Source organism: Silurus meridionalis, chromosome 1 (assembly GCF_014805685.1).
Source record: "Silurus meridionalis isolate SWU-2019-XX chromosome 1, ASM1480568v1, whole genome shotgun sequence".
Taxonomy (NCBI): domain Eukaryota; kingdom Metazoa; phylum Chordata; class Actinopteri; order Siluriformes; family Siluridae; genus Silurus; species Silurus meridionalis.
In genome coordinates this window covers 11,689,606-11,713,659 of record NC_060884.1, presented here as the reverse complement: position 1 = coordinate 11,713,659, position 24,054 = coordinate 11,689,606, and the positions used below count along the sequence as shown (strand labels likewise).

The 24,054-nt window shown below is 37.4% G+C and overlaps 1 protein-coding gene across 3 annotated transcripts in view; it reads right to left on the bottom strand.

Moving 5' to 3' along the window:
- Positions 1 to 19,280: 19,280 nt before the first annotated feature.
- The window catches only part of pdzrn3b (PDZ domain containing RING finger 3b), an 83,034-nt gene continuing 78,260 nt past the window's right edge, over positions 19,281 to 24,054 (bottom strand). For 2 of the 3 annotated variants that reach the window (XM_046855098.1, XM_046855113.1), the window contains 5 exons: positions 23,929 to 24,027; positions 23,559 to 23,621; positions 23,372 to 23,473; positions 22,492 to 22,608; positions 19,281 to 21,822 (listed from right to left, as the gene is read on the bottom strand). In XM_046855098.1, coding sequence (XP_046711054.1) covers positions 20,305 to 21,822; positions 22,492 to 22,608; positions 23,372 to 23,473; positions 23,559 to 23,621; positions 23,929 to 24,027 — 1,899 coding nt within the window. In that variant the 3' untranslated portion in view covers positions 19,281 to 20,304. The remainder of the gene's footprint in view (positions 21,823 to 22,491; positions 22,609 to 23,371; positions 23,474 to 23,558; positions 23,622 to 23,928; positions 24,028 to 24,054) is intronic. The other variant, XM_046855105.1, reaches the window with a different exon arrangement.

The window sequence follows — 24,054 nt, the reverse complement described above, 5'->3', positions numbered from 1 at the left end:
AAAAGGATGAAATCAGGCTCAGATAGTGTCTTGGTGGACGAGGTTAAAGATTGTCAAGAAAGTGTGTGTGCATTATAGCAATTATTTGTGTTCTTGCCAGTTACAGATATGCAGTTAAGGCCTATTATTTCATTACTTGCTTTGATTTTATTTTGTAAAAGTGAAATCAAGACCACTATAATGGCTCAATTAGTTAGCTGATTACAACAACTCCCTTTTCCATCAACCAAAGGTAATACTATTACTTTGTTTTTAATTCATGTCTAGTCTTTGTATGGGCAAACCCACATGTAGTTAAAATATTTACCATTTTATATACTATAATAATTGATGTTAAGTAATCCTGAGCTTGTTTCATCTTTATGCTAATGAAAAAAAAATCTTAATAAGCCACTTGCTGTGGTGTAATAATCTGCAATCGATCAGTGGATATATTAGTCAAAATGGTTATTGTTGTTTGGCATGTATACATTGCATGTATATACAGTATTTTGAATCTATGGTACATGCTTAAAAAATGACAAATATTTTGTACCCAAATGCATTTTTAACATTTCACAAGTTCAGTATTCAGAATTCTTCTTTCTCAACTGATGTCTAATACACTCTAAAACATAAAAATGTCACTCCATGCCCTTCACATTAATGTCTTTTGTACTTCAAAAGGATTTAAAGTTTTATGCGAGTGCTCTACTTTTTTTTGTTCTGCAAGTCCACACTTCAATACATGATGAAGGGGGTCATTCTCCAACCATACGAAATCTCTGTATCATCCAATAGAGGGGAGTGTTTAGTTTCCCAGTCGCTCTTAAGTGGATTACTCTTCAACCAGGACATAGAAGCTTGTCTGAGTGCCCTGGGCTGAAGATACAGTTGTGCTCCTCCTCTTCCCCTCCTTCATCCCTTTTCCTATTATCCCTCAACCCAGCATAAAAACAAGATGAGGGCTCATCTCCCAGAGGCTGCGTGTCCAATGGAGCCAATGGATTCAACTTTCGCAGCTCGGAATGTATATAAAAAATGGTTGGCAAAGTCAAACTTTGTAGAACACTTAGATGAACTTTAAATTGAGTTTGATGAAAAGTCACAGTTTAGTATCAGTCCTGTAAAACTCCTGGCAACATCATCTTAAATCTTAAATAAAAGACTTCATGATGATTAAGATTTTGTCATTAAAATAGCATTAACTAAATGTTGGGATCGAGATTATAATCTATGCTTTATTTCAGAAGTACACTATATTGCCAAATGTACTGAGTCACTGGACCTCTTCTGCTATATGTGGTTCTTTTACAAACTGTTACCACAAAGCTGGAGGCACTCAATTGTGTCTTTAGATGTGCTATAGTACAATTTTGCATTCACTTGAACTTGGAAACACAATGCCCCTGTGCACAATGTGAGCTCCTTGAAGATATGCTTTACATGCTTTGGAGTCCTCTTGATCTTGAGTGGCCTGCTATAAAGCTCTGATCTCATCCCTACTGAACACCTTTGGGATGAATTGGAAAGCTGCCTACACCCCAGACCTCGTCACCTACATCAGTACCTACCTTTCATAATACCCTTGTGGCTGATGAACACAAATATCCATATGCACACTCCTGTGGAACAAGAATTATAAGAGCAAATTGGGACTAAATTTTAAATGCAATGCTCAAAAATCACATATCATGCTTATGACCAGGTGACCCAATTTTTTTGGCAATATAGTGTACATTGCTCTGAGCCAGGTTTAGGATCAGCTCATCATCCATTATTTACTAATATATTCACTGCCACTTTAATGTCATTCGCTCTCCTGCTGTCATACTGGTGACAGTGTTCACTTTGCTAATGTTTGCACTGCACTACCACTTTAATTCAACTCAAGTGTGCTGTTATATTGGCAATGTTCACAATGCCTACTGCACTACCACATTACACCTTCATACTGTATCTCTATTTTAATTGAAAGCAGGAGCTGACTGAGCAAATGCATAAAATCGCAAACATTTACAGCCGAATAACTTCACATTTCAGAGCGTGTGTGTGTGTGTGACAGACAACCTGAAATAAAACCCTGATCAATGAAAGTCACTGCGTATCATGGCAGAGAATTCCAAAATGTGAAGCAAATCCTGTAGTAAAGAGGGATCAGTGTCAGCCGATCTACTAATAACACCAGACAAGGCTATAAGATAAAAATTAAGAACTAGGAACAAAACACAAGTACAAATTGTACAAATACATCGAAAGAGCAAATACTTTGCATACAATTTAAAAATCCAAAGACACATTTATAAACTGAGTGAACGAAGCACACTTTGGCAACAAAAAACTGTCACATGTTCTAATACATGACCACATCTATATACAGTGAGGAAAATAAGGATTTGAACACCCTGCCACTTAGAAATCATGGAGGGGTCTGAAATTGTCATCGAAGGTGCATGTCCACTGTGAGAGACATAATCTAAAAAAAAAAATCCAGAAATCACAATATATGATTTTTAAACTATTTAAACTATTTAAACTTTTTACTTATCTCGACCTCGGTTAACTCGACAACCCTATTAAGTCGACGTTTTTGAAGTGGAACCGCCAAATTCTCGCTTTGTCTAAGCATTTTTTATCGGTTATGTCACCTTTTTTATGTCGCCGAACCCTGATATCTCGAGCACAAGGGGGGAAAATTTTGCCATTTAACGTCAGTTATCTCGGTGCAGCCGCAGAAGAACTTGCGAAAGTGTCGGAAAAATCAAGGCTTACAGATGCTATAGGTGTTGTATTGTATACTGGTGAATCTCTGCTGTTAGTTAGTGCACATATGCCTTTTGTTGTTAAATGTTATGCGATGAACGGGAGGCGAAAGCTGCGCTTGGCGGCGCGGAACGTGGGATGAGCAGCAAAAGCATAGAATGAACACCGGCAGGATCGGGGGGAATCCGCTGTGCGCTTTGGGAAGAAAAGAGCAGCCATTGAGAGAGTGCCGGTGGGAAGCCACGTACCGGGATACGCATGCACGATAACAACGACCGCCGTGAACCAACATATACCAACAATAACGGACAGTGAGAGTGTGGAAGTTTAAATAGAAGCTGGTGATGATGCTAAACGAGCACCATATGTGCGCGATTGAAGCCGGGAGCTTCAGAGAAAGCGGCCGAGAAAGCACCTGACACGCCAAAGGGGGCACCGAAGGGGGCGTGGCAGGTGAAATCCTGACAGATAAACATGTACTCTATGTATTTTTATAGCATGCCTTCATCAAACAAATCGCGGCAACGCTGTTGTGTAAAAAACCCCTTCAAAAACACGTGCATGCACATTCTCATTTATTAACACACATCATGTACATAAAGAAATTTCAAGCACGTTAATATATTGCCGCCATTTTGATTTTCGTTTATCTCGATCATCGGTTATCTCGATGCTTTTTGGCAACCCCTAGGACATCGACATAACCGGGTTCCACTGTAAGTATTTGAACACCTGTCTATCAGCTAGAATTCTGACCATCAAAGACCTGTTAGTCTGCCTTTAAAATGTCCACCTCCACTACATTTATTATCCTAAATTAGATGCACCTGTTTGAGGTCGTTAGCTGCATAAAGACACCTGTCCACCCCATACAATCAGTAAGAATCCAACTACTAACATGGCCAAGACCAAAGAGCTGTCCAAAGACACTAGAGACAAAATTGTACACCTCCACAAGGCTGGAAAGGGCTACAGGGAAATTGCCAAGCAGCTTGGTGAAAAAAGGTCCACTGTTGGAGCAATCATTAGAAAATAGAAGAAGCTAAACATGACTGTCAATCTCCCTCGGACTGGGGCTCCATGCAAGATCTCACCTCGTGGGGTCTCAATGATCCTAAGGAAGGTGAAAAATCAGCCCAGAACTACACGGGAGGAGCTGGTCAATGACCTGAATAGAGCTGGGACCACCGTTTCCAAGGTTACTGTTGGTAATACACTAAGACGTCATGAGGTTTGAAATCATGCATGGCACGGAAGGTCCCCCTGCTTAAACCAGTACATGTCCAGGCACGTCTTAAGTTTGTCAATGACCATTTGGATGATCCAGAGGAGTCATGGGAGAAAGTCATGTGGTCAGATGAGACCAAAATAGAACTTTTAGGTCATAATTCCACTAAACGTGTTTGGAGGAAGAAGAATGATGAGCACCATCCCAAGAACACCATCCCTACTGTGAAGCATGGGGGTGGTAGCATCAGGCTTTGGGGGTGTTTTTCTGCACATGGGACAGGGCGACTGCACTGTATTAAGGAGAGGATGACCGGGGCCATGTATTGCGAGATTTTGGGGAACAACCTCCTTTCCTCAGTTAGAGCATTGGAGATGGGTCGAGGCTGGGTCTTCCAACATGACAATGACCAAGCACACAGCCAGGATAACCAAGGAGTGGCTCTGTAAGAAGCATATCAAGGTTCTGGCGTGGCCTAGCCAGTCTCCAGACCTAAACCCAATAGAGAATCTTTGGAGGGAGCTCAAACTCTGTGTTTCTCAGTGACAGGCCAGAAACCTGACTGATCTAGAGAAGATCTGTGTGGAGGAGTGGGCCAAAATGCCTTCTGCAGTGTGTGCAAACCTGGTGAAAAACTACAGGAAACGCTTTGACCTCTGTAATTGCAAACAAAGGCTACTGTACCAAATATTAACATTGACTTTCTCAGGTGTTCAAATACTTATTTGCAGCTGTATCATACAAATAAATAGTTAAAAAATCATACATTGTGATTTCTGGATTTTTTTTTTGGATTCTGTCTCTTACAGTGGACATGCACCTAAGATTTCAATCAATTTCAGACCCTATATATATATATATATATATATATATATATATATATATATATATATATATATATATATATATATATATATATATATATATATATATATATATATATATATATATATATATATATACAGTATATATAAATAAACTTATATGGGGCAGAGCATTTTGTTTTCACACGAGTCACACGGTTAGGTTGTTTGTCGTCCACATTAGTATCATTGCTCTCAAAGGGTGGCAAAACCGTGTTAAATTGTGGTTTAGGTGCATTCCACAGCTACGTGGACTAGCATGTTTTTGCTAGTTTTAATAGCAACACTGATCAGCATGGATATATACTTTTGCACCTGGTGGATAAATCACAATAGAAGGCATAGATAACAGTAAGAAGCTAATTAAACAGCCAAAATGAGATGACAGGGACATAAAATGCCCAAATCTAAGCAGCTAGTGCTATGTAACACAACCACATGCTAATTTTTATTCACTGTTAACTCCATTAGCATTTTTGGTCAGCCTCCAGCTTCAATGTGAGAACTCAGGATGAAGTGGTTGTGTCAGGTTGAATTCTCTGGCAGAAGTAGTTGTCAGATGTTCTACACATACAGTAGCTGGCACACAGCAAGTGTTACTGAAACCTTGTTTTATACATCGAGAATGCTCATTTATCCATTTAAAAAAGAGTATAATGAATTTAAATCGAAATGTGTATGTATAGAAACTAATTTGCTAGGTAGTTCTATATATAAATATGAGAGTAGTGTTAATGTACAAATAAAGGCTATTATATACCAAGTGATGGTTGTTGCACTGAGTTCATTAAAATCTTCACAGTTCCTGATGACTTTAACAAATGTGAGATCCTGTGTGAAAACATCTCTGTTCCCTCAGTTAGACAGATATCTTCAGGTACTGAGATGCCAGGCTATTGCGGGGGTGAGATTTATACATGCAGTTCTCGGGTACATGCTGTTCAAGCTCTCACCAACCTGCCAGACGGACCTTGACCAAGATTTGGCAAACAAAAAAAAACCCACCAAAGACCACAAATTCTTCCTTTTAGAGCACGACCGTTTCTGTAATAATATCAATATGAGTGAAAATGCTACCTAATTAGTTTTTATGCTGTTCTAAGGTGACAAGGAGAAACCTGATTAGAGATGTTGATGTGAAAATTACAGCCTTTATATTACATATTTAGCCAACACCTGTGTATCACCATCTGTACAGAAACAGGTGATGGAACATATTGAACGCGGTCTGCCAAGTCTGTTTTCCTTGACTCCGGTTGGGCACACAGGAGTTTGAAAATTAGAATTTCCATCAAACTGCTTGCAGTGCCCTAGTTATCGGTTTGGGACATTTTCCTGTAAATTACATTGTATCCTTTTCACGATTTATCCAGCAGCAAAATGCATCAATTACAAATTTAAAAAAACAAAGATAATGGGAATTTACACTCTCTGTAAAAGAAAAATGATTCCTTATTAATTGAAATACATAAATATATCAACATTGGTCCTGAATTTTTATAAGCACATACTATAACTTATCTTACCTTTTTTCCCCCAACACTTTTCAGCAAACCATCAGAGAATGTGCAGTGCAAGGCACTTGATATGCAATTCCTAGAGAGAACAGCTACATGTGCGTGTTGGTGTTCTTGAATTTACTCCAGATGAATAAAGGTTAAAGTTTCAGTGGAATGAAGAATGAAATGCAAATAAGCTTCCTTTTGCATTCACACTTCAATTATTTTAAATGGAATTATCTACAGTGGCATTGCTGGATTTTTTTTATAACTGGGTGGCCAAGAAGCTAGCATTATGCATTCAATACCATTAGCTAATGGAAGCTAATAATAACATTAAGAAATGCAATGGTATGCCTTCAAACTATTTTTATCAGAGACAAACTGTAGAAATAAACATACAGGTATACATTAGTAATTTCAGCCTCATATTTTTAATAGTTTACAAAAGTGCATAGGATTATGAACTGCATCGGAAATGTAATTATCAAATCAAATTGCTATCCCTAGAATTTTTTTTGCGCAGTCCAAATACACATAAACTGAGTCGCTTCTTATTAGGGTTGAGAGAATGTGGCTTCCACTGAAGTATTTCAGTCTAATGAAGTGCTTTAATTGACTCTTTTGAAGGCTACTGTCTTTATAGATGTCCCCAAGCCTTTCACTTTAATAGCAGCGATGGACCTGCTTTGGTGACGAAGCTTTTAGCAGCTATTTTATCGAAGGCTTGATGCTCTTTGCCACTGGCAGTAAAAAGTATGAATGGAAGACTGATAAAAAGTCAATGTGGACAATGGTTTCTACACCTCAACAAATCTGCATGCTTTATTTATTTATTTATTTATTTAAGATTGTTCCTGTGCATATTTTCTATGATGCAAATCAGTATTATATTTTCCTACTAAGTTGGCCAGTTTAACAGAAGGTTTGACCTAATAATTGTTAAAAGCTTAAACTATTCCCGACACCGAACTGATGTTTAACAAATTAAATAATTCAGCTTCAACACATATGGGCTAGACTTAAATTGCAGCTTTGTAATAGTTCCAACTTGATATTTGCTGTGTTGCAGAACCATTTAGCTTTGTGTCTCCAATGAGAAACTCACTTAATATGATATTATTGCATTACATACTGACCATGATACAAATTTCTCCATTACAGCTATATGAAATGACATCTATATCATAATAGTGAATGTAATGCAGTAATAGCTTTGACAGGTAAAAGCCAAATCATGATCTATTAATACAGTCTGTGGAAGGTTTCTGGCTAGATTTAGGACCAGGGTTGGCTTTTAAGCTTGTTCTTAAAACCTAATGTCAAGCATCATGCCATGCATTTCAGCATTGTATCATTTCCCAAGAGAGGCATAAGGACATTTAATGCTCAATAAATGTATTATTGATGCACATGGGTCGATTTCTGTAAAACTCACATCCCAAAAAAGGGTTACAAGATAATTTGGGATTTTTGCACATATTTCTGAATTATATAACATTTGTTTGCTTAAGCTAATTATATCTGCATCCAGGATGTTGGTGTGTTGATTCCCCTTACTTAATTACAATTCTATTAGCAACTAAAATTTTTAGTTATTACACTGCTAGGCAAATACGGGCTAATTATGAAAATGTTAATTGCCTAAACAAGAAATCACTTTTTTGGAAATTAGAATGCAGCACATACTATATTATAGATTGCCCACTGCTCTGTGTAGCTTGTTATCAGTCCCTTGTGCTGTATTAGATGTGGAACATCACCAAATAAAGATTCATATTTAAGTTTGTAAACCCAGATGCGTCAATCAAACAATTTTTTTTAAATATCTTTAGAATAAATATTATGACCTTTGTGTATAAATATACTAAATAAGTGAATTTCCCTGTTTCCAGGCCCCCACCTCCCAAACAGGTCACTGCAGCCAAAACAAACAAAGCAATAATGTAATATTAAACAAATAATGAAATGAAAAGAGTCTTGCTCATTTTTTTGACCAATGGTTGCGAAGACCATTAAAAGCTAGGATGTTTCCAGCTTGGCTCATTTTTTTTTCCCTTGGAGATTAAACTGGTTAGAAATGAGATCTGATCTTGCAAGGTTGAAATTGCTGAGCTGTGTCTCCCAGACTAAGAGAATTCTTAAATCCAAAGAAATCTGTAAGGACATCACCCAGAATACTGCTGATAGCTGCCAGGTTAGCATTTGCGTGTTAGTTTTGTCACAAACTCTTCAATGAAGCCGTTCAAGACATAAGTCTATAAACCGCACACATCTCTATACCAACTTCCAGGAACTTTCAGACAGAAAATTCATGCCAAAGTGAGGTGATGCTACATTTCATATTATACCTTGCCTTAAAATATTTAAATACTTCTCAGGTGTTTGGGGACAATACATGATCTATCATTATCCTTTTTTTTTTTTTTTACCTAAAGGAAAAAAAATTTTCTTTAAAAATGAAATATCTCTGCTTAATGTAAATTATAAAAGTAAGCTGACATTTGAATTATTAAACATATTTATTCCTTTTGGAACATGTCCAGATTCTTTGTCTAAGAAAATCATAAATAATTATAGAGAGTATTTCAATCAGTTGAAATATGGTGTGCAGTAAAAAAAAGTTCATTGTTCTGGCTTTTCTAACAGACTTAAGACAAGAACAACTTGCCATGCTTTTCAACAAACATTTACATAATGTGTGCATAAATACATTATGCTCAGGCTTGAAGCAAGGGTTTTATAATTATTATTTTTTTACTTGCCTTACACTTTTGGTTCAAACAACTGGCTTTAAACATTACACAAAAACAAGAGCAGTTATTAGTAGTGTGAAATGACAAAAGCAAAGGAATTTAAAGGAAAGTTTCTACCGCAATTCATTATAGCCTGTGCGTGAACTCTGAAATTACCATTTGAATCCTGTCTTTCCTGGTGTACTCAAAGAAAAGCTGTACATCTCCTACACTTTGACACTAACCAAAGACAAGGCAATAAATTTAACAAAAAAAAAAAGTTTTGCAAAGCATTGTTGCAGTGCTGAAAGACCATTCAATGTCCATGACAAAGCAATATAACTTGCTTTGTCTTGGCATGGACACCTTTTTGTTTCTTTTAAAACCAAATTCCATGAGTGTTTGCTGGGGATTTATGTTGCCCAGTGTTGTAGCATGGTGTTTACAAGCCTTGGATGACAACCTTGGCATTTGACACTGGCTGGTTGCCCTTGGCACTACAATCATAGCCAGGAAATTCTGTGTAAGTGTGTTTTCCCTAAGGTGCATTTAAAGACCACCATCCTGGTTCTTTAAGATTTATTTAAGTGTTCTTAAATTCCAAAAGCATCTCTAGTTGGAACCTCTTTGCAGCCAGAAAATACTACATAGCACTTTTAAGAGTTCCCTCAGAGAGACAACTGAAGAACCCTTAAAGCCACTTGACAGCTACATGAAAGTGGACAGCCAATTCTTAAAGTGTTCTAAAATAAAATAGATATTGAACCCAAGCGGTTTATATGTTCAAACAATTCATTCTGCAAAATAATCATTGTCACTTCTAGAGGCAGCTTTCTATCATTATCAAACATAACACCAATACCTTGTGTGCAAGAGAGAACAAATACTTTGATTCAAATCTAGATTGTCCAATCCTTTAAATATCTATTGATTGCATACATATATTATTTTATTTGCCAAGGATTCACTGTAAGAAGTAATTTTCAGTGTCTTTCCTTAGAGGCACATGTAAAAACAAAACATACTTGATTTCATGGCATTCTGTTGCTAGTTTCTAGTTTTCTAGATTCACTGCAAAGTCATAAACCAACATGAAACGCCTGATCTTTGCAAATAGGTCCATGCACTGGTCAAGGGTCAAACATTTAGTGAAGGCAATTTATGCTAGTGGATCATTCGGCAGTGCAAAGCATTCTGTGCTTTCCTATTTATCTCTAAGTGTTCTCAACAGTGACTTGACTTGCATGAGAATTATTATACAGTGTTCATTCTGTTTTTTTTTCTTTGATCAAATAATGATTGACAGTTGGCCTAGCTGAGAAGCCCTACCAAGTAACCATGCTTGTTAGTATTTTTTTTTTAAAAGGTTATATTTTAATATGCAGCTCTCTACTTTGATTTAGAATCATCTGCAGCAGTTCAAACCACACTTTAAAGATTCTGCACCCTGAAAGTCACAAAGGAATGGGAGTGTGCAATGTTTACGTGGATGAGATAGGCCCAAGTTACACGTCTGTGGATAATGACAGGTCGTGATGAAGTGATTCCCAAATTTTCTGATATAAGTGATTCTCGGATATTAATTATTCTGGTCACTATTTCTGTGGAGCGTATTCCAGAAACACTGGTCACGAGGTGGGAATTCACCATGGACGAGACCACAGGCCACTGCAAGGCGCCATGGGAAATTTAGTACAGTCAATCTATTAATTGCATTTTTTACAAGAGCAAATAAAATAACCCAAAGCAAAGTTGTCATTTTGGTAAATTGGTGGCTCAGAGATTATGACTAAAATTGGTCATTTGGGACCAAGCACCACCAATGTTGGCCTCTAGAGAGAAGCTGTATTTGCTCCAGGTTTTGTATCATAGTTGATCATGCAGACTTATATTATAAATGATTATATGAGCAGGGATTTCTCTGTTCTTTTATTTTTAATTCAACTTACATTTTTTTTATATAAACCTCTTTGTGTACTGACTTGTTTCTGATTGTTACCAATACCTTTTAAGGATTGGTGATTTTTTATTATTTGATTAAGCATCTCAGTAGGGTTGTATGGTTACATCTACATCTTGTCAGCTGCTACTGTAATAAAATGCATTATAGATGGGTTTTGTTTGATGCTGCAGCTGTAGCTTCTATTTGCTGAATTCTGTTTTCCACTGACCTCTTTTAAAGGACAGCAAAGCACCATCTGAAATAAACCATTATACAAATTGTTAAACAAAAGCCTTGCTACAATGATATTTTCCTGAGCATTCTCAAAAATGATTGAATTTACCTCCTCAGAAGACACAATAAAAAAAGTGGTACCTGCTGCTGCAGAATGTTTAATAGAGTTTTTTTCCCAAGTGCTACTGAAACACAATACCAACGTCCTTTATTAAGAGAACAAAGCTTACTCTTTTTTTTTTTTCATTTTAAAAAGCAGAAAGAATAAAAAAATAAAAATAATAAAATGCCTATATACAGACAGCTCTAATTCAAAATGGTTCTGAAAGGAAAAATGTCAGAGCTGTTCATAATACTCTACTTTTCTTCCCTTCAAATTAAGAAAGCACTTCATATTCAAGAACATGGCCATTCTAGTACAGAGCACTTAATCAAATAGTTTAAAAAGCGCTCAGTAAAATGAGCCTGCAGTTATTACTGTCCTACTTTTAAGATGATTTGTGTTTCAGCACAGGCCTGCACACATTTACACACAAAAAACTCATAAAGTCACTCATAAAGTGATTGACAGCTGTCAAGCCACACTTTAAAAAGACACTAAATGGTTGGTGGGTTTATGATGTCTAAAGTGCAAAATACATCTTTTAGAAATCACAGGTTACCCATTCAATATGTTGACTAATTGAACATGCATGTGATCAATGTAATTTTACAGCATTTAACTGTACAGAGTGTACTCTATATTTGCTCTGATTAAACAATTAAATGATGACCCCATGGTCTTGCAGTATTTCAACAATATTCTGAAGAAACAATCAGGTTTACTGAATAACTCGAATCTTGAGCCAAAAAAAATTTAAATAATAAATACCTCATAAATATGGATGCCATCAACCAAATCAAGCCTCTGACTGGTGTGAATTATACACTTGCTACATCGATATAACATCAGACATTGTAAAGGCATATCATTTAAACAAATATTTTTTTTTCACTCTGGCAATTGGTAGTTTTATATGAGATGAACTATATTCTCTATATTGTCTTGAAAGGAAAAAAAACACAAAGAATTTGGTTTCAGCTGTTGGTGATTCAGTACAGACATAAATAACACGAATCATTTAGCTTAGACTATACAAGACAATACAGACAATACAAGTATAAAATAGAACACAATATACAGAGTGTATGACAGATCAGTAATGGAAATAGTGTGAGAGTGCATGGTAGTGCAAATAGCAGTAATGGGAGGAGGTTTCTTTAGAACTTTTGTACAATATACAGCGGCAATAGTGTGTGTAACATATAGGGATGATGTAATGACTGACTGTTCTGATAATGCAGTACTTATAGATATAAATTAGTGCATATAATTAAGATCAGTTTTTAACGAGAGTGATGGCCTGAGGAAAGAAATTGATCCTGTGTCTGGCAGTTTTTATGAACTAAGTTCTGTAGTGCCTGCCAGAAGGGAGAAGTTGAAAGAGGTCTTGTCCAGAGTGCGAAAGGTCAGTAGTGACATGTATATTCTGCGATTTTTCAAGTTTTCCCACTAACAAAGTACGGAGAGATCTGTCATTTTCATCGTAGGTACACCTCAACTGTAAAAGGCAGAATCTAAAAAAAAAAAATGCAGAAAATCACATTGTATGATTTTTTAATAATTAATTACCATTTTATTTCATGAAATAAGTATTTAATCACCTACCAACCAGCAGGAATTCTGTGTCTCACAGACCCTTAATTTGTTTTTAAGTAGCCCTTCTGTACTCCACTCATTACCTGTATTAATTGCACCTGTTTAAACTCGTTACCTGTATAAAAGACACCTATCCATACACTCAATCAATCAGACTCCAACCTCTCCACTATGGGCAAGACCAAAGAGCTGTCTAAGGACACTAGGGACAAAATTGTAGACCTGCACAAGGCTGGGGGGGGCTACAGGACAATAGGCAAACAGTTTAGTGAGAAGGCAACAACTGTTGCTGCAATTATTTGTCAATCTCCCTCGGACTGGGGCTTTATGCAGGATCTCGCCTCGTGGAGTATCAAAGATCCTGAGAAAAATGAGGGATCAGCATAGAACTACACGGGCGGACCTGGTGAATGGCCTGAAGACAGCTGGAATCACAGTCTCAATGGTTACCTTTAGTAACACACTACACCGTCATGGATTAAAATCCTGCAGCATGCTCATAGTCTCCCTGCTCAAGCCAGCACATCTCAACATTGTTTTTTGTTTTTTTTTAAACTCCTGTCTGATGCAACTAATTAAGGTGGGCAACAATAATCTGGTATATAATCTTAAAATCAATAATATGACATTTTTTAAACCATTGTTTAATCATTACAGTGTTTCAGACCTTTCACCAAGTTTATCGTTCACTGCAGCAGGATTACCACAGAAACTGTCTGAGAGAGCATGAGTAGATGTGAATGCAGAAAACATAGTGATTTTTTTTTGTTTTGTTCAATGCTTAAAGCATATGGTTGATTGCATTTTTCCAACCACCTGGATGCACTTTTTTGCGCTCTATAGTTCCCAAAAAGATTTCCAAAACATTCTTGAATAAAATCCATGTAATTCTCACTGGTCCTACTAGAAGTTCTTCTAAATGCCTGTCAATGATGACCTATTTGATTTCTGGACCAATTTTTGGCATGCGTTATTTGGAAAAACATCTGTGTCAAATAATGAAGTTCTTCAAATTTCCATGTAAGATTGCTTTGATTAAAAAAAAAAAAAATTTATCAGCTCAAGTGTTATAGGAAAAGGAGGTAAACCACTGTATCTTTGTTGGGTTGACATATGTTTTATGCTCCAATGATTTCTGAGCCAGGACCATATCCTTTACAGCATGACCAGTTTTTACTGTAATGAGAAACATTATCACTGTCCTATACACAAATTAAACTATAGAACTTAGCATATCGAGGCTGCATTCTTAGCATGGTTTGATATACATGCCCAGCCATGTCTGGAAACTATTTACTTGTATGATGAGCATTGAAATGATCTATTCCTTTAGCAAAATATTTCTTCAATGTTATACCATGATCTTTGTTAGAGAACATCTGTTTTGTATTAGAATAAGCATGTACCATACACGTCCCTCTGAATTACCGGTTGCTATAGAAACATATAAAAAGTACATTTAGATAAACATGCGATTTGAAATGCAGATGGCACTACAGTCAGAGCCATGTGCTTACTGAGATATAATCAACACCTTATGACTATTTTGATTTAAATTGACAGTGATGTGGTATCACTTTGAAAGTGATGCTGGTTGGCAAAAGCCTTAATGTATGGCATCTTGTGTTGTTTTTGCAATTCATACAAATCTGGCTACTGGACTGTTTACATTTTTTATTGGATTCAACAACCGTTATTATTCCCACCAGATGTGGAGATGTGTATCTTTAAATATCCATACGCCCACTCAGGTACAATTATCCAAAAAAGTAAAAAGATGTATTTATTCTGTCGTGCATCATTCAGTTATTATTTACTCATTTGCCAGATGCTTTATCTGAGCACTTGAGGGTTAAGCGATTTAGTCAAGTGCCTAGTAGTGGCAGCATTGGGATTTGAACCCAACACAGAGTCTCATTCAGAGCCAGCGTTTTTGTTTTTGCCTGCTAAGAACAGAATTAGACTTGCAGAATGGCGAATAATATAGTGATATTATCGTGGAGCAACATATTTATTTCATTCCTGTTTGACATAACTGTGATGTAATTTACTGAAACTCTGCTTTTTTTATGAAGCAGAAAAAGCAAAAGCATGTCCTCTAAATCCAAGAGTTAAGAGTATTCAAGTAAATGAGAGAACAGCTGCAGTGTTTCTTCATCGGAAACCATTAATTACATTTACAGTTCATTTTTCCAATTACATCAGTTTCGATATGCCCCACAGGATAGTCTATTTGCTGTGGTCACCATGAGCTGGATATTAATATGTCCACAGTAATTAATTCCATATGGACGGTATTGAAATAAAAAATTGTTGAAAAGAAAAATGAAAATGAAAAACTGCTTGTGATTAAAACCCTAAAAAAAAACCCAACAATATTCAGGGTGTTCCATGAATCCAACCTCACAGGGTGAATAATTCAACATCCACTTTATTATGAACACATTTACTTTCATGCAGTTATCTAATCAGACAGTAAAATCTGAGCAGTGCATAAAATGCATAAAACCATGCAGTTACAGGTCAAGAGATTCAGTTAATGTCCACATCAAACATCAGAATGAAAAAAGATTCCAGTAACTTGGATTGTGGCATGCTTGTTGGTACCAGATGGGCTTTTGAGTATTTTAGAAACTGCTGATCTTCTTGGGTTTTCACACATAACAGTCTAGATTTTTTTTTTTGCAAAGAATATCGAGAAAAACAACAAAAAACATTGTTGTAACATTGTTTTCTGTAGGTGGAAATGAACAGACGTCAGAAGAAGATGGTCATATCAGTGTGCTCAACAAATTTATCTTCCTGTGGTTTAGAAGAGCAGTAGACCACATCAGGTTACACTCCTGTCAGTCAGGAACAAGAATCTGAGGATATTGATTTCACAGACTCCTTCAAACTTGACTTTTGAAGATAAGACAAAAAATAAGCACATAAAAATTTTCCCCAGACATCTGATGTGGTCTTCTTCTGTTAAAGGCCATCCAGCTCAAGGTTCGGAATGTCAGACATGCTGAAATGCTTTGCAGATTTTCCAATATGACCATTTGACTCTCTATTATATATAATATAAATATACTGTAAATATACTGAAAAATACAAATTTCACATACTTGCTGTGTATCTTGTGTTCCAGAAGATTTAATTAATTCAGTAGTTGGCATGTCAAGGCCTCAAAATTCCATGTCCATCTCTGTCAAACTAAAAAGTTTTTAATAAAAAGCTGTTTTTTTCTTAATACGTTCCACTTTTGTGATTGTTGTCATGTGCTGAATTAAAACCTTCCTGTGCTGAATTAAAACCTTCGTGTGCTGAATTAAAACCTTTGTGTGCTGAATTAAAACCTGAATTAAAAAATTCAAACAGATGTCTTAGGAAAATTGTTATTTTAATTAGCAAGAAAAGTCTTTATATAAACGTGTGAATTTTTTTTTAGATGAGGTAAATGTATAGGGAGATTTTTTTCATATGTTAGTCAGGTAGCAAAATACAGTCGAATGTACCAATTTAAATAGCTTCTCTGAATGTGACTCTAGAAAGTAACCTTTTCTAATATTAGCATACAAACTCTTGTTTTTAGCATTTATGATATTCTTAAAAAAAAAAAAATAGTGATAATCTCACAACTGTAAGATTGCAAGCTCGAGTTAGGGTTGCATGCTTTTCTACATTTATAAATCAATCAACTCCATGTGAATTAAGGATTGGGAAAATTGGGAACCCCAGGCTTAATAATGTCAAATAAATAAATAAACCAGTGCAATCGAATAAATGTCTGTTTCTGCTGGAACACTTACCGTATACTACAATAAAATATATATATTTTTTACTCGTAATATTACCTCGGTAAGACATAAGGTGTGTATACTACAAAGAATGCATGTAATCTTTACAAATGAAATACACGCTCTATTCAATACTTTGTCCTCCTGCATTTTCTCAGTGAAAAACAGACCCTTAACCTCGTCTCCTCAGGAAAGGTTGAGAGGGAGCCAAGAAACCCAAGCACTGGGCTTATCAGTCAACAGCTGCTTTGCTCATGCATTCTTCTGGTGTGGCATTTAAACAAACGAGACGAGGATGGCCTTCCCGGACTGCCTGCTTTAATTCAATAGAGATATGAAAATACGCCAGGGGCGACAAACCGCAAAGAGCGATCAAAGTAATCTCAGTCTGCATCAAGAGAATGAGCCATTTTGGAATTGAATGCAAGCGGCTCTTTGTTTGGCTCGCATGCCATGTTGTTATCTCCTATTAAACAATGTGTGCACCGTTTTGTGTGCGTGTGTGTGTGTGTGTGTGTGTGTGTGTGTGTACAAATCATTCTCTGGGGAAATAAATCACACACAGTGGTCTGCAGCAACTCTGAGGAAGAACCATCAATTACATTCCAAGAGACACAGAAGAGGCTGAGCCTGAATCTACCTCAGTGGCTACTATTAGCATAATGATTTCTCTGAACTGATCAAATGCACATGCCATTTCACTGAACTTTATATTCGTGATATAATACTAACAACCATGGATTACATGTCTGAGGACTTGCATAGTTGTGTGGATATGCCGGTTTAAATTGCCAAGCGAAGAGAAAGGTTTAAAACAAGCATTGAGGATTAAGCTAATTTACTGAGGATGTTTTTGCTAATAGCTGGGTATTAGTATTTAAACAATGCAGCTCCATTAGGGCAATAGGGTGCTGTTTTACTGCTACAAATTGTTGTATTCTTCTTTCTGGGGGTTGAAGTAAACACCCACACTGAAAGATTGATTGTTGGGCACTAGATCATGAGATTTTATTGGTGCCCTTTCAAAATCCAATACAACATTTAGTCACAATTTGCTGTTGTAATGACCTCAGGGAAGATATTACACCAAATGCTGGAGTGTGGTTGTGGAGATTTCTGCTCTTTCAGCCATGAAGGTTTAGTAAAGGCAGGTACTGATGTAGGTGAGAGGCCTGGGGTGCAGTCAGCGTTCCAATTTATCCCAAAGATGTGCAATATGGTTGATATCAGAGCTCTGTAATAGGCCATTTAAGATTTTTCACTGCAAACTATATCAACCATATCTTCATGAAGCTGGCTTTTTGTGCACAGGAATATTGCAATGCTGGAATAGGAATGCTACTGCATCCAAAGACATCTTATACCATTGTGTGCCTCAGACATTGTGGTAACAGTTTGGGGAAGAGTCACATATGGCTGGAAAATTCAGGTGTGTCAATACTTTTGTCCATATTGTGTAGTTCGAGTTCTACAAAACAATACTCCTAATACAGTTGTGAGGCTTGCGAACTACTTTCCATGTCCATGCTAGTTTTATTAATTAGCAATTTAATGATTCATTGATTACTATTAGTATCTCTGGGAAAGATTTTAACTGTCTGTAAGCATGTCTCAGAGTGTATTTTACTTTCTTTAAATATGAGTAGAAATAGCCACAGGTATTATACGCTTATTGCCCACTTTCACAGGAACATCTGTACACTTGCACATTCACGCAGCTCTCTAATCAGCCAATCATGTGGCAGCAGAACAATGCAAAAAATAAAAAATCAATCATACAGATAGAGGTCAAGTGTTCGTGATCACATCAAACATCAGAACGAAAAATCTGTGTGATCTCTGTAATGCTAATCATGGTAGTTTGGTGGAAAAAAATTAATTGTCAGTGACAATTCTGTAGGTGGAAATACATTGTTCATAAGAGAGCGGGAAATGTGTAGATTTGTTTTAAGCTGACATAAAGGTAACACAAACAGAAAAAAATTTATCTTACACCCGTGGTAAGCAGACAAGGATCTCAGCACTCACAAAACTTGAGGTCGATGGATTACATCAGTTAACCACATCATGTTACGCGTACGGTCAGTCAGAAACAATAAACATCCAAGATGAATGATTGTATGAGTTACTATAGACTTTCTGTCATCTTAAATCAGTCTGATGTTGCTCCTTTGATCTCTCTTATCAACACAGTGTTTCTGTCTGCAGACCCCCTGAACACAAGATGCTATTTGTTTTTTTTTTACAATTCTATGCCCACTATAGAGACTGTTGAAAGAAAATCGCAGGAGGACAGCAGTTTTTGTAAAAAATCAACCGGTCCAACCGGCACTTAACAGGTATCTGCATAGGTTTTCACAATAAGATGCTGTCACATGATTGACTTATTAAATAACTGCATAAGTGTGCAGATGTACTTAATAAACCAAACTTTCTTTGACTGATATTTGTAAAGATTCGGTTTCATTCCGTGGTAAAAAAATGTTGCAGTATGAAGAGAATCCGGGGGGCACTCATAAAACATCTAGCACAAAGAACGCAATGAACAACAAACGCTTTTCAAATACAAAACAATAATTTATTATTTCTCCCATTTTACACGCATCAAATTTTGTTGGTAATTAAGGATTTGTTAGGTTGTATTATTTTGATTTAATACACAAAGACCGATACAAAAAAGAACGAATTCTTTAAAGGGCAAGGCCTGACACTGAATTTAAAACCAATCTGTTTATACCCATTATGATATGCTATATACATACAATAGAAATCATATTAAATGTCTTTTGCAAAATAATAATGAACACAAAGCGATTAAAAAATTTGAAAGGTCTATTTGCAATACTGCTTTCTGTATCTCAAGATTTCTCAAAGAGTTTGAGAACTGCACTTAAAAACTGATTATTTCAGCAGATTAATGACTAGGTCTTTCTTTAAGCTGATCAAGAAAAAACAAAACAAAACATAGAATGTACCTTTACAATGCAAACTGATTTACAATTTATCAACAAAAAAGAGAACTTCCAGAGGTATGCACCTTGATGTATGTTTCATTGTTGATAATGCAAAAGCACCTTTAAAACGTTTAACAGAGACGCTGGTAAATATGTAAAAATGTCCTCCAAAGGTATTGTGTTGGCATTGAGGCTAAATACACTGTATTATTTAAATAAGCAAAATGTATGCATGGTAAATAAAATACTGATAAAAAAAAAATTGCGGTAAAAAAAAAAAAAAAAAAAAAGTTGCTGCTGCTGGTTGTTTTTAGTTGTTAAGGTGGTCTTTTAACCGTTTTCAGAAATCTTACAGAAAGGCCCAAAATAAAAAAAAAAACTGTTTGTTTATAATTACTCAGAAAGCAAGCACAAAGTTATAAGTATTATGCAAAACTGTTTGTCATGTTTCTCTCCTCCTAGTCCATTCTTTAAGACGCTGATCGTACCTTCTCTTACTCACTGATCATGAAACCCCTTCAAACAATGATACTGCTTCCTTATTTACAAACATTGCCACATTGAACGAGGCAGGATACTCTACCCCAATCGGTAGTGTCCTATGTACAGCAGCCAGAGCCAAGAGTTTACACCGTGGTCACCGACAACAGCGAGTTGTACACCCGGGTCCCGTCTGGAGACCGTGCACCGTGCGTGAGCAGTTCCTGGATGGTCATCCAGTTATCAAAGATCTTCTTGTTGCGTTTCTTCATCATTTTTTTGTGACTCAGTTCGATGATGTTGACCTCCTTTTTGTCATCTGCGCCACTCCCGCTCTGCTCTTTCAGCCAGTCTGTGCGACTCTGCTTCATGAACTCGCGCCGCTGACGCTGTTCCTTGGCGCGCACGGCATGCTGCTTGCGCTCCTCCTTGCTCCAGTAGCGACCCATCTTCAGCTCGCTGGCGGCGTCGTCGTCTGTGGTCATGCCTCCACTGCGTTCCTCTCTGATACGCAGGGCACGCTCCTTCAACAGGCGGTCACGTGCTGGCCTCTTGGTGATGTACCGAGTACCATCGCTGCGGATCTTTACCTTCCACTCTCCTTTGGGCTCGGCCGAAGCCGGATCCCGGCAAATGCTGGCAAGACTCACCTGGCTCTGTGCGTACTCTACGGCGGATTTTTGCTGAATCAAATGCATGTAGCTTTGATAATGCTGAGCATGCGCTGGGATGTGGGCATGTTTGTAGGGGGAGTGCGGATGGCTGAGGCGACTTGGCTTGCGATCTTTGGCCTCGGAATGGTGGCCAGCATCAGGCTCTTTGGATGGGGCAGTGTGGATCCTGCTTGAGCCAGTAGCCTCCTGGACAGGTGATAGCAAGGGCCTTAAGACTCTGGTGCTGGGGCCTGTTCCAGTACCTCCTGCACTGGCTTCTGCAAGCCCTTCATTAGCTCTGCGTAATGAGTTGTCCGGTGAGAGCTCGAGTGTAAGTGGTGTGCTGCGGCAGCTCTCTCCTGTATTGTAGGCACTTGAGCTGTCCTTGTCCGACTTCTCAGGTAGCTCGCTGATATCAGCCAGCTCATGGCGCCGTGCGTCTACGCTCGTATTGTAGTTGCGAAAGCCACTGTTGTGCAACATCCATGGCTGCTCGCGTAACTGCTGTGTACGATGAGCCCGCACAATGCTCAGGCATTCTAGTTCGATGTTTCGCAGCTCTGCGTTAAGAAGCTCCAGCTCCTTGTCCACGCCATCATCTCCTGCACCACAGAGTCCTTGTCCGCCGTCTACTCCGAAGCTGGGCCAACTTATGCTCAAGCCACCACCACTCTTCACCTGGCATTTGAGCTCCAACAGCTCTCGGAAGCGCTCGCACTCATCAGCTGGAAAGTCACCCAGAAAGTCTGCATCGGTGTAGTCAGCTGAGATAAAGGATTCGTTGCTGAAAGGAAGGTCACTGCTCCCCAGTGTGTCCTGACTGTATGCCAGGCGTCTGTGGCTGCCCAGCGTGGTAGAGGCACTGGTCTGGTCATCGCAGATGTTCTCTTGCTCTGAGCTCTCATCATTGCGGGTGCTTTCATCGGTGCGTCCCAGGCCACTGTCCTTCTCGTGCTGATGTGACAGCAGTGTTCCTGTGTCCATCATGCCTCCACTCTTCACTGGTTTCTTCTGGGAGAAAAGAAGAAAAAAGAAATAAGAACAATGGAATTTTTGAGAGATTTGAGAGATTTGTTATGAATATACCACTGAATATATTGTTTGTAGGTTTACACCAAGTAAATGCTGACAAGACAAAACATCTGCCTTTGCTCAAAATTCACAGAATTGTCTGTTTGACAGTACAGAACATGCCCTTTACTACTGTAAATGACAGTAAGGGAGACTGGGTAGCTGTTAAAAAAAAAACAACCTTGGGCTGGAGAGTTCTGAGCAGCTTTACTAGAAAATACTCCCTAATAAAGACTCTTAGGAATGAGTTTTTGAATAGTGAAGGAGATGGGGAGATAACTGCAGAAAATATGTCTATAGTGGAGAAAGAGAAGGATGGAAATTTATAGGAAAAAGTTGGAGTTTGAGTTGTGGTCTTTCTCACATACTCGTTATTGTGCCACTCCTCATTCCTCTAAAAGTCTAATAAACAGCAAGATATATATATATATATATATATATATATATATATATATATATATATATATATATATATATATATATATATCTATCATATAAGTCCCCTAAAATACATACAAAAAGAACTTGCGTATGCGAGCCTGAGACTACATATTGGACTGATATGGACTTGTGATATCGGACTGCTGTCTCTCTGAAGGAATGCTTTACCTGTTGGAGCATGCTGGCAGTAAACTGCATGGCCTGATTATGCTGCTGCTCGAGCATGTCCATGTGCAGATCGTCCAGGAAATCATTTCTGTCGTCTTCCATCCATCCATCGTCCAGCTGTACCAGAAGAAAAAAATAAGAAGAGCTGTCAATCTAAGCCAAATTGTTGTTGCATTTGTCCTCAGAGAATTCAAAGGTAGTTGTGGATTAGAAATGTCAATGCCTTTAGAGTAAGACATTCATATGGGGGAGTTAATGGGAGAAGGAATTTCAGAACTCACACCCAGAATGTTTAATTGCCAGTCACAAAACATTTGTTCATCCCTGATTTACTGCACTTTAACACATTTCCTCTTTATTCCCTCTTTAACACATGCTGTAACAGTTTCATTCCAACATTCTATTGTAAAATATTTTTTAGTCATGAAAAACCATGATCCATTAAAGTGACAGTTTGGTCATTTTTAAACCCCCCCCCCCCCCCCCCGGTATAAATGCCCTGGAAATTAATAAATAATTAACTAATTAATTAATTAATTAATTTCTCAAATCGGGGAAATACATATACACAATACATATAGTAATATATAATTTAGCTAACAACCTTTCTGCTAAACATTCGTAAAATAGGCGACTACTACAATCAGTATAATTTAATATAAATAATTTATAATGATTAAAAACTAAATAGAAATACATCAGTACACAAATCTCAGAAAAGTGTATTGCAAAATCATCTATTACAATATCACTATAATATACAGATATAATCGTCCTACTCAGACCTACAGATGAGAAGAAGTCTATGCTTAATCCTTCACATACTTTCTCAGTAATGGTGGGAGCAGTGTTTGAAAGTGCTTTAAAAGTGCTTATGTACCTGTATCTCTGGTCGAGCCACCAGCAGACATACATTCCGGTTCTCTTCACTGGTGAGCAGAGCCACCGCCTCCTCCCGATTCTGCACCTCGATGCCATTGATCTGAGTAATGGACGAAAGTACAACTTATCTTGTAGCGGAAAGATAACTGCAGATGTGTTAAACTGAGTTTCAGCCCAATACACACCTGGATGATTCTGTCTCCTTCCCTAATTCGGCCATCTCTTGCAGCAATGCTGTTTGGATCAATCTGTCAAAGCGAATAAAAATAGGCCTCTCTTTAGCACTAGCCAGCTTTCTAACCCAAACTGCAATTATTGGTGTTTCAGGTTTATATCATCATATAATGGATCAACTGATTTCAACTGGAAACTTTGCAGACATTCGAAATGTAATTCCAGAAATAATGATATTTGAAAATAATATTAATAATAATAATAATAATAATAACAATAATAATAATACAATCATACAAAAACATCCAATGTGATTTAAATAGTATGTCTACGAATAGAAAATGAAAACAATCTGAAAAAAAGGAGAGATTTGGTGCGCACCTCACTGACGTATATACCGGTTTCGTCCTCATCGTCAGTCCTGTAGCACACGGTTAAGCCCAGCTTGTCCTGGATATTTGTCCTGTACAAATCCACTTCCTGCAAAGAACATACGTTGTTCTTGAA